The 12,404-nt window shown below is 41.8% G+C and overlaps 1 protein-coding gene across 4 annotated transcripts in view; it reads left to right on the plus strand.

Moving 5' to 3' along the window:
* Positions 1–11,216: 11,216 nt before the first annotated feature.
* Positions 11,217–12,404, plus strand: part of LOC147253765 (CUB and sushi domain-containing protein 3-like) — a 246,750-nt gene continuing 245,562 nt past the window's right edge. For all 4 annotated transcript variants that reach the window (XM_086219046.1, XM_086219048.1, XM_086219049.1 and 1 more), the window contains exon 1: positions 11,217–11,697. In XM_086219046.1, the coding sequence (XP_086075172.1) occupies positions 11,520–11,697 (178 nt within the window). In that variant the 5' untranslated portion in view covers positions 11,217–11,519. The remainder of the gene's footprint in view (positions 11,698–12,404) is intronic.

The following is a 12,404-nucleotide window of genomic DNA, read 5'->3' on the forward strand; positions in this document are numbered from 1 at the left end:
GGTGTGTTGTGGTATCTGACATCAAGACATTAGAAACAGGCCCTTGAATCCTGTGAATTGCGAGGTGCGACTGACCTGAATGGATTGGACTTGTTTTTCCAGCAAATCTCCTCATGTCTTGAACTTGTTGTGTTCATACCACAATTGCTGAAATATTTGTGCCAAGTGGCAGGGCATGTAATCTTTCTGAAAGAGGCCACTGCAATTAGGGAATACCATTTCCATGAGGACGGTCCGCTACAACGTTTAGGTAAGTGATTCATTTCAAAGTGACATCCCAATGAATGGCAAGACCCAAGGTTTGCTATGATACTTTGCCCAACACATAACTGCCTCTGCCTGCTTGCCTTCCTCCTATTATGCATCCTGGTGCCATCTCTTCCCCAGATGTGCCAGGTATGGACCTGCCCTCCACATGATGCAAAATAAGACATGATTCCTCAGACCAGGCTACCTTCTTCCATTACTATGTAGTTCAGTTCTGATATTTAAGTACCCATTGTAGCTGCTGTCAGCAGTGGACCAAGGTCAGCATGAGCAATCTGACTTGTCAGCAGGAAAACAGCCATGTACAAAGCAGGCTATGATGCTATGTGTGTTATAACACCTTTCAAACAGAAAGAACCAATATCAACATTTTTCAGTAATTTGCGCTGGAGGAGCTCCTCTATGGGATAAGAAAAAACAGAACACACACACACTTCACTGCCCACACAGATCATTGGGTCTCAATAGGTACTAACCACTGCAGACCCCCAGGACCCCATCACGATTTGGCCTTGGTAAAAGCTTCTTTGATCATTATATAAAACACAATTTTGCCTGCTTCCAATACATCAACTTCAAGGAAAAAATGTTCACCTACCCATACTGCCCCGATCAAACCAAACCCCAACCCTTACTACCCCCATCACCACCTCCCATTCTGAGCTGAGAGATGCCATCTGTCAGTTGTTATAACTTTATGGCCAATCAATGAGGCGGAAACACAGACACACAAACCATGATGTAACAGGACTTTTGCTTCCAGATATCAAAGGAATGCAGGTTATAAATTATTGGGATTTCTTGCATGCAACAAACAACCTCAGAAACATGACTCATCGTCTCCTGCCATGACATTGCCACCTTTGACCTTTGTAGCTTCTCAACTTCCAGCAGTAACTTAGAGTGACCCATCTACACCCTAGTGTGAATACAAATCACCTCATCATTTCCTGTCATAATTCAGTCCTAGAAACCAGTCACCCACACGGAGACACGAGCAGGTTTGATCTCACCGGGAACTCAACATCAGTGAGCAAACCAGCATAAACCCAGCAGGAGGTGGACATACATGAACACACAGACACACACACACTCACCCTCTCTCTCTGTCTCTCTCTGTCTCTCGCTCTCTCTCTCTCTCTCACACACACACTCACACACACACACACACACACACACACACACACACACACACACACACACACACACACACACACACATATTTCCTGGGCAGACCAATAATAACCTCTACTGCTGTACCATAACACATGAGAGCTGGAGGAAATAAATGGAAAGGATTTCGGAGTATCTGGAAAAAGTCAGCAGCTGATGAGTTGCATTTGAGAACCATCTAGATTCTCACCCCAGCACATCTGCAAGACGTTGCTGCAGGGCATACCCAAGAATTCACTTGTGTGCCATAAATGTAACTGGACCATTCACAAGTAAGCTGTTGGATGTAGTTGATTGACTCACTGAGATTCCCAGCTGTTCATTCGGTCTTTAATACTAGCTTCACAATGGGTACATTTGCCTGTCAATCACTCACTCTCCACATCTTCATTGCTCTTTTGCCTCTGTTATAACAGCTGTATTTAGTAGTTATAACTGTAGTTTTAGTAATAAAACATGTGACTACCTCTAGTAAAGTGGAATTTTTCCTATCGTTCCATTTGAGTCACTTAATCTCAAAAGTCCTTTACTCTTACAAAATTGCAGTTGAGACTGATACTACTTTTTTGATACAAATTCCAATCTTGGACTCATGGCTATGTTTCAGGTTGTTTTCAGGTTCAGGCTTCCAGGTTGTAACGTGGTAATCAGGTAAAACCTTCCTCTGCTGGTTATAGCTTACAGCGCAATTTGAGATGTGAAAGTGGAATTGAGAGATGTGAATGACTGGATTGTTTCAGAATGAACACATTTGTCTCAAAATTTTCTCGGTCCATGCCTCATCCCTTTCTGAAGTTTGGTGAAAATTGGCCTAATCCTGCTAAAACTGCAAACTGAACCTTTCTACACTGGTGGAGGTAACAGAATTAGGAGGTATGTCTTGCACTCATTCATTCATTGTGCATTTTAATTATTAAAATTCCAAATCTGTCTTCCTTTATTGACATTTCTAGAATGTCCTGTTTGTAGGATCCATCATGTTGGTTCAAGCTCTTTGTTACAACAAAATGAACTCAATGAAATGGCATAAAAAGAATAAGAAATTCAAAAGGAAGCAAAGTAAAGTCAGATAAGTTTGAATTTAAATCAAGATACTTGGGTGGATATAAACACTCAGGAATAAGAAAAATGAAGACTGAGACACGATGCAAAAAACTGCAACATTTGGCAGAACAGAAAAAATATAGGAAAGCAGAAGAGACCAGTAGGCACAAAACACACATTGTCTTTTAATGTGGGATTTGATGGAAATGATTGGGTTCCACCCAAGCAAATACATTCTTTGCTGCATACCTGTTAAAAACACAGACTCATTGGGATTCGTTGCAGAGAGCCTAATCCTATGTGGGCTAAATAATGTCTTTAAACAAATGGTAATTTCTTAAATTTCCCATCAGATGAGAGATGAGTGATAAAGATAATCCCTGTTTGCGGTCTGAAAACACACGTCCCACCTGAATCATATCCCCTCCACTGACGCTAAGCAGTAATGCAAAGTTTCAAATCTTACACAGAGATACACTTTCAAATGGGTGTTTATATATTGTGGTGACAAAGGTCAAGGTTGTTGGGCATTCATGGAAACAAACACAAAACATGAATTTGTGTTGGCACAACTTGTTCCAAAGGTACAGGTAAATACAGTCGTGTGGTTTTAATATGCACCACCCCCGCGTACAATTGAGAAATAGACACAGATAACAAGACTGCAGATTGTCTTGGTTTCCCTTGGCCGTTTCACAAGAACATGTTCATCTGCCACCTGTTGGGTTTCAATTGTCCCTGTTTTGGATTCTGAATCTTTCTTATTTTATTTCAGAATCATTTGCTTGTGTGTATTCTCCTTTAAAATTACAAAAGCAGCTTGACTACAACACAGAAGCAGGTTTGTGTTCACATCAGGGAGATTGATCCCTTATCTCTGATTAAATAATCGTGCATCTGCTCTGCCACATCTGCAATTCCTGCTTCAGCAAACATTTGCCAACTTAACTTCATTTAATTACAAATGAAGGTAATTAGATACCATTATATTCATAAACTGCTTCATACAGCACTCAGCTGTACAATTCTTTCATTAATTTGTATTATGTATTAAACTAAATCTTGTATGTTCCTAATTCCATTTAGATGCATAATCAGCAAAAATTAAATGCTACCACATTCTCTCGAAGCTCTCCTCAGTTCTGAGAGACAGGAGCTGGATCACGTGTGATCAAATTGTACACACACTCGTCCATACCCAGGGATATTTGAATCACAGCTAAATGCAGAGTTGAGAAAATGGTCTTGTTGTGTCCTCTTGAACCAGAGACATATACTGTGTGTGTATATATATATATATATATATATATATATATATATATATATATATATATATATATATATGAGTAGGCTTTGGCAAAAGGGCAAACAAACTGTGTAAAATTTTGATTCATGATACTGCATTATCAGTAGGGTTGGGTATTGTTAGGATTTTACCGATTCTGAGTCCGGTTCCTATTCTCTATATCGATTCCTATTCTAAACGATTCTCGATTCCGATTCTTTGAGATGGAAGTCAACAGGTCACAGCCTCTTCATCAGGAGAATTTTCTTAACACAGGCCAATTTATTCATTCACATTGCCAGTTTTGGTCAAAAACAAAGATCTGCATCCCAGATGGATGTATATGTATATGATGTATGTACAACTCTGCTGGCTGGGGTCACAACCTGCTGCTGCTACGCTAAGCAGCAGCAGGTTGTGACTGGCTAACGTTAGCGTCACTTTGTGAGCGTTCAACAACTATAAACAGAAATACTCAGTTTTAAGAATCAGTCATCTATCACTTAAGCAGGTTTGTTAAGAATTAGACAACCATAACTTCCACCTTCCGGATTCTGTTTGCAATGAGGAGTTGCTGGCTGATGATGAAGGTTGACTGTCCGATGTGAAGGAAGCAACAGGAGCAGGAGAGCGACGCAACGAGTTGAACACAGTACACTCGCTAATTGTTACACTATGCAAGCGAAGGTGTTTTGGCATATTTGTGGTGCATTCTCCTTTGGCAGAAATTGTTTTTCACAGATGTTGCACTATGCTACTCCGTCCTCTTTCAAGCATTTCGAGCATTTTTTGCGGTCCATGTTCAGACAAATGATATTCTTGCTAGCAGACGCACAGAGAACGCCAAGCGGAGCAATCCACACCCCGAAAACAAACTCGTGCGGGCACTCGTAACTGAAAAAAAGAATCAAAATTCAAAAAGCTGCTTGACGGTTCCAGAACCGGACGTTAGGAACCGGTTCCAAATAGGAACCAGTTCTCTGTACCCAACCCTAATTGTGAGCATTAGTAGGAAGCTCTGGAGTTCTTTGAATCATTTTCAAAAGTTTTGACTGTTTTAACCCATTGAGGTTTTTGCAATTGAAGAGTTAAGAGATAAGAAGTTTAACTGTCCCCAGCTAATCACTTCTATCCAATAGCACACTGACACACTGTCGTTGCTGGTAAATCCCTCTGTAATGTCTTTTTAAATGTTTCTCCTTCTTTCTGCTCAGTTCTTGGTTTGGTGTCATCATGCTCTCCTTCTCCCCATCACTGCTTGGTCTTCACAGAGTCGATTCCTTCATCTGCTACCAGTCACATCCCTTTTCATCTTCCTCTACCATCCACACCAGTGTCTGGACTCCATGTGGAGATCTGTCTTGCAGCTGCTCTGAGATGATGTCCTTGTTGAGTCGAAGTGCCAACGACCCATAGTGTAGTTTTCAAGTAATCAACATCATCTTTTTCTACAAATGGAAGTCTCTGTCAATGTGTGACTTTTTTATGCGTTATTTTTCTGAAAAATGTGACATCAACCCGAGGTTCCGATACATCAAATGTTATGCTGTATGACCAAAAGTGTTTCTTTAGCATTTTGATTGCTACATAACTACAACATAAATTTGGAACCATTGTGAAAAATGTACACGTTGCATTTATTTTTGAGGTGAACATGAAGAAATTCCCTCATGGAGGCATCGTGTCTAACTACAGCAATATTAAAGGTGATTACAGGCAGCGGTGAGTCTCCGATCCCTCTGCTGTGACTACACATCTCGACATGTCACTTTGATCACACAGGTGATTCCTCTCCATTGCATGCATTGGCTACAATGTCGTATATGGTTATTACTTGTGGTGTATAGTCGGAGAATACGGCAACTCAAAGAATAAAGTGGCAGAGGGGGTGGGACTGAGAGAAAAGGTGCAATTACAAATCCATGTGCCGTTTCAGCACAGCAGCATGGATTTATGAGGTAGGTTAGAGATATTTCTGAGCCACGGTTGAGGCTGTGAAGTCTAAGTGGTACAAACACCTTAGTCAGATAATAGATCAATGCACGAGGCAGATAAGACTAACATGTTAGAACTTCTCTAGCCCTGCACACTCACTGCTACCGGGGGATGAAGAACAAGGGATGGCAGGCTAACAAGGCAGATGTATTTTGTTCACGAGGGGGATCTCGCCCCAAATCAACCCCCTTCAAATCACCTTCTCAACACAGAGTGTAGCTCTCTGCTTTGACAGACATGCATTTAGCTTTGAGAGTTGAACAGGCCATTTGGATACCTAATTTGTGTCACGCTGCATTCTGCCAAAAGTAAAGCTATGTCCTCCTCATGCATTGCATACTGTGAAAGATGATTGTTGATTGTGTTACTTGGCAAAGGCATATTCCTAAGACTCATATAGTCATGTTGATGGAAGTAATGTGGTACTTAATTGAATGAATTTAGGCCAGTTCAAATAAAGGTAATTTTCTTCTCAGCATGGATGTGAATTTCGTTATAAAAGAAACAAGGAACAAACTCATTTTAAATGTCTCATTCTTAGTTTATCCAGGACTTCAACAATGGCTTAAAGGTGCCATTTAAGCATAGAAACACTTTAGTCAGTGTAGGTAAACCTGCTATTTCACAGTGTGATTAGCCTTGGTTGCCATGAATAACAGATCATGTTGCGGACTGTCAGAAAACCTCTCACACAATAAACCAAGCAGGTTTTTATTACCACAAGTACATTTTAAGTTTCGTCCACGCTTAAAATCAAACACACCCCTTTCCTCCTCAAAAAAGGTGTTTAACACATTTTTATTTTCAGTAGAGTGAATCAAAAGCTAACGGTTACTCATTCTCTCCTCCTTACTCTCAATCAGCGTTTTTTGCCTTTGATCTTTTATTCATATGATTAAGTCTGTGTACCACCACTCTTCAGTCTATATGTCAATATATGTTGAGATTATCTTTGAAGCTGCTGCTAGATTTTTCTGCCTGCAGTTTTATTGTTGTGATGGAAACACTTTTCCATCATTATCTCATTTAAGTGGCCTGACCTAAAGTATAAGCACGCTCAAAACAGTGTCACTCAAATTTTTTCCATCTTTAATGAAAATACCAAGCCACTTAAAAGCTTTCTTTCAAAAATATGTTACCTCTCTCATAAACACATTTGTTTGGTATCCAGTTAAATTCATTATTGTTTTCTCTGGTTTCTGTGCTCCCCAGATCTATTTTTCCGCCTGCTTATTATAATGTTTCGCCCTGTTTCTCTCTTCCGTCTGCTTGCTCCCTGTTCGTCTTCTTCTTTTTTCCTCTACCGACAACATTGATTCATTCTCAGTCCGCCCTCCTTTTTGCCGGTTTGGCCCGCTGTCTTTCTCTCACTGCCTTTAACTCACTTTTTAAAAAAACAAAACAAAATTCTCTCATCTTTATTTGTCACCATGCTTCAATTAATACTTTTAACCAATCCCCAGCCTCTTGTTCTCCCCCTCCCTCAGTGGAGCTTCTTGCTGCTATTTTAGACTTAACCTCAAAAGATCAGAGGTTGCAAAATGTTTCATGTCAGATATGTGAACAAAGCACATGAGCAGTCAGCAAGGATCTGATTGAAACCTCTATAGAAACTAATGAGGAAGAGAATGCTCTGCGCATGCGCAAAATCAAGTAACATTAAAAAAAAAACAAAAAAACAGAGTGAGACGAAATTCATATTTAATGAAGGATTTCTTCGGGTGAAAACTGATCAAACGTGGTTTTGATGTTACTTTTTATTCGTACTTATTCTGACTGAACCATTTACTCTTATTCGTAGCACTGCCCTGAGCAGAAGTGCTAACATCATGCTGATGATGATTGTGCCAGGCATGTGTGTGAAAACGTCGATGCGTGTTTTTGTCAATATGCCACCATGTTACCTGCTAAAGAAGGCGTGGAAGTTCTGCTTACTCGGCCTTAACTTTCTTTCTTTCAGTCATTATTCATCATCCCTGAGCTCTTGAATAGAACAGATATTCCACACTGGCAGGGTAACTGTATTTATTAATAAATGAAATGGTGCTCACACAAGCATGAAGAAAAACATTCAGTAGAACACAGACATTTTATTTGGGCTACATAGTCTTGAACATGTTTTTCATACTAAAAGCACCCTTGAACCTTGGTGTCAGATCCTAGTAAATATATGTAGACAGAAGGAATCACAGATGTATTTCAGAATGTATACACGACTTTTCCCACGCATCATCTGTGTGCAGAAACTTGGCTGTTGTAAAAATGATGTTTGATTGCATTCTGTTTGTACAATAAAGACACAAACCAAACTCCTTACACATCAGATTGCATACTGATAATTCCTTGTTGTATTTCTATGTATTTAAAACGGAAAATATTTGGGTTAATGTATTTCTGAAGCTTATGTTTGAATACAGTTTTACTTTTTAACAACTGATAAATGTTTGTGTGCATCCTAAATATTTTGGTGTTTTATACATAACACATTATATATATATATATATATGTATAGGGAGCTCCTTGGCATTCAGCTCAATTCCTGATTGATGACTTAATATAAATGAATCCAGGTAAAACATTTGCAAATCCCTTAGTGCGTACGTATTAAATATGAGACTAAACTGAGGCCATATCAACACAAATAAACTGGTTCTATCCCCAGTTCCCCTCACCCTCTTACTCATGTGCAGAGATACATCCCCTTTTCACCTGCACACACGTTCCCAGTGTCCCTCGGGTGCTGTAGGTAGCAGACCTGGAGCAATGGAGCAGCAGAACCCTCCAGTGGATTAGCGGCAGTGTGTGAAGGGCCAGATCCAGACACATTCCTCTGGCGAAGGCAAGCCAGCTAATCTGACCCCTGTGCTTACTCTATCATCCCCCTACCAGCTGCACTTTCCCGCGGCACAAAAACACACATACCCTGAAACAAAATATTACCCATGCGTGAAGATTTCAACTCGGATGTATTCCAAGGTGTGTGGCATCACAACACACGTACACATTCATTTAGTGTTCGCCCCCGTAGGGCATGTGTAATATACACAAAACTTACTCTGACACTTTTATTCACACATGTGCAGGCACTCATGCATACCATACACATATATAATGAACACACACACTCACAGACATCTAGCTAAACCCTCAAAGACCCCCTCAGGGAAGATAAGAGAACTTTGGCCTCTGTGTGACACAGAAACCTTCCCAGGCATCCGTCTTCATACAAGGCCACTACTAATCAGAACATGCTGCCCAGATTCACAGGTACAGCGGCTGCGGTCCCTGAGAGGGAAAGTGTTGATGCTGCTGCTGCAGCAGGTCAGTGGGCTGGCAGGTTATCTGCCTTGTTAGTTGACTTGTTCTTTTCTGTCTGAAAAGATGGCGAACACATCCAATTACATCAACATATTAAGCTCACAAATAAGCCTCAATACACAGTTATGCCTCCATGGGAGCATGTGTGATTTGTCACGTATGAACTGTCTATATATAGACATAGACATGGACCACATGCACACACACACACACACACACACACACACACACACACACACACACACACACACACACACACACACAGACATACAGATGCACACAAAAAGAACAGGAAGATGAGGCAGGAGGCAATCTGATTGCTCATCAAGCAGCAAGTGAGGGCTGGCAAGAGGCATCAATACAACTGAAGCTCACCCTCCTGGGTCCACCTGTCGATTACAGTGGTAAAGACAAGCTGCCTGGAGCTTCACTGCATTCCCAGCAGCCTTCACTGGACCCGAAGACACCTGAAGAATTCTGATGCCAGGAGGGAGTAAGGGACCTTCCACTTCACACTGGCAGATACACACTAGTTTTCTTCTGCTGCATAAACCATGGAGATAAACAACTCTACAGAGAAATGGAGCAAGGATACAAATCTATCACTCAAGCGGCGGTGATTCAGTTTGTATGAGTTGAACGAGATAGATTAATATCAAGCTGTCCGCACGAACTCATAAAATGAGTTTTCACAAAGCACAACAATGCATTCTAAATCCATTGCGGAGTGGCTGGAGACACAATGGGAAATAAAAGGTAATTCACCAAATACAAAGGCTATAAAGTTCCACAGCTATTTACATCACAAAGTCCCAAATAACTCGCTGAGCGTTCCAATTATAACTGTGATATTAACAGCGTTTGGCCTCTGGAGTTGAATTATATTTTCTGAAGATTTGGCTAAAGGACAATAATCCCACTGCCCTCTGCTGCATTATAATTAGACAAGATTAAAGCAGGATCAAACTGTTTTTATTCATTAGTTCTACTAAGGATGAGCTGGGGTAAGGGAGAGAGGGTTACCCTGACTGGCCAACTAACCATGAACAAAAATAAATAAGTCATGAAAATCTGCAGCAAGGATGGAAATGATTCATTATTTATATGTTTATAATGCAGATATTAAAATTGTGCACGGGGATTATGATGCAACCACACATAGAAAATGTGGCCACGGACACTTTACAATGTCTCAGCATCACGGACAGCTCTCGTCAGTTCATTTTTTTTAGATGTCCTCATAAACTCACCCTGCTGGCTTTACCCTAATAAATCTTGCTAATACCAAGCCGTGGAATATTGATTTCTGTGGAGGTCATTGCAACTGTGATTATTAATTGGGAAATATTCAAACCCGAAGCTATGCAAGTGATTGATTGGAGCCTTGCCTGAAATTGAGTCTCTCCTCTGCTGACCAGAGAAAGTTTCATTTCAGAACTATAAGAACTAAGGAGGCAGAGCCGCGCAGTAGCAGAGCGAGCCTATTTGTGTGTGTTATAGATGACTGATGTACTGTGGGCAATCACACTCTCACACTTCATTGCTTCCCCCTTCTCTCTCCGTTTCTAAGTAAAGGTCGGTGACTCTTCCGTAGCTAGATGGCAGAAGAGCCCCACTGCAGCAGAGCAGCACTTTGCGCCGTCATCATTCCTTCTTTGCATTGCAAATGGCCCAGCCACATCACTCCCAATAACGGCTGCGCTCCATCTCCACGCTGGAAATCAAAGTTTTGGTGGGATTGCCTACTAGGCGAATTTCTTTCATCAGCTCTCAGGACGGGACACTGCCTGGTTTGGTTTCATCTAAGAACCTGCCACCCGCCCCTTCACACGCACACATAGAAACACACCCGAACCACATGCTGTCATTAACAGAGTCCCTTCTTTCACACAATTTGCATTCTCCCCTTGACTTGCCCCCATCCCCTTCCCCCACCACCCACACCTCACTTCATGATTTGTTACCCACACACCACCAACCACATCATACTTCCACAGGACTCTCTCTCTCTCTCTCTCTCTCTCTCTCTCTCTCTCTCTCTCTCTCTCTCTCTCCACCACCTCCACCCTTTCTCACTCTCCTTCTCCCTGACTGCTTCAACTGCAGATCAATAAAGGCAGCATTCAGACCGTAGGCTTGGCTCCTCTCCGTCCTCAGCCGCCGGTTCATAGGGATTAAAGAGATGTGGAAGAGCAGACGCAGGAGCGCACCGCCACACATCCGGACACTTGATGCCCCTCTCAGCAGAGATGGTTGAGCCCTCGTCCAGGTTGCGTTGGTCCTCTCCTAAAATTCAGTCTTGCCCACTTCTCTCCTATCAGCTGACATAGCTCGGCGGGCGGCTGCCTGATTTTCCTCTGAACAAGGAGAGGAGATCGAGTTTAAGCCCACAGAGAGAAAAGACAACAGGGTTAAGGTTACATGTTTAGTTGAGAACATGAAGCGGATTTACAGGGACGGATACTACGACGGATCTATTGAACTACGAGATATTTTCAACAGGAGATGCGTTAAATGTGGCCGAGGGGACTTTGCTCAAACCAGAAAGATGAGGATTAGGACGGGGGTTGTTTTTTGGAATCTCATCTTTTCCTTGATGTTCACCTGTGTTAAAGGTACGGGGCATTGCAGCTGTGTTTTCTGATGCTCGATGTGTGAGTGCGTGTGTGCTTGTGTGTGTTTGCGCGTGTTCGTGCGCAAAAATGGGCTACCGCGACTGTCTGGATGGAGTTTAAGGGGTGAATTCGCCGGTTTAGCGCTCAATGCAGGCTTTGACGGAGTCGCTCGATAAATATTCTGCGCTACTTCTAATAGCGTACGTGAGCTGCTTTGCTTAGTAGGCTAACTAGTCAATTGTTAAGGCGCAAGTGCGCGCACTGCAGCTTTCCTACAGGATGCTCACAGATTCCAGCTCATGTTTGCTTTAATCGTGTCTATTCCTACATTCCTGGGACCGTTTTCCAGTTATGTCCGTGGTATTTACGTCACACCGGTTTCTCAGCAGAAATTTGAATTGGAACCACTAAGAGGGATGGGGGGGGGGGGGGGTGTCAATTAGTAGTGTGGAACCAATTTGTCCACTGGTGTTTATCGGACTCGCCAGAGCAGACAGGTGTAAGGTTGGCTTGTTAGTAATGTAGTGGCTCATTCTCATCCCATTTGAATACTATGTGCTGAGGAAGAAACTGGATCGTTTTTTTTAAATGGCTGTTCTTCAAATGCAGCAGCTGAATTTACTCAGGCCAATGAAATTTTCAGCACTAAATGTCACTTTTTTGGAAAAGCTTTTTGTGAATTTGTTGCAGCAAATTCATAGAGTTTT

Source organism: Aulostomus chinensis, chromosome 11 (genome assembly GCF_037954235.1).
Source record: "Aulostomus chinensis isolate RoL2024-O1b breed Wild chromosome 11, RoL_Achi_v1.0, whole genome shotgun sequence".
NCBI classification, from domain to species: domain Eukaryota; kingdom Metazoa; phylum Chordata; class Actinopteri; order Syngnathiformes; family Aulostomidae; genus Aulostomus; species Aulostomus chinensis.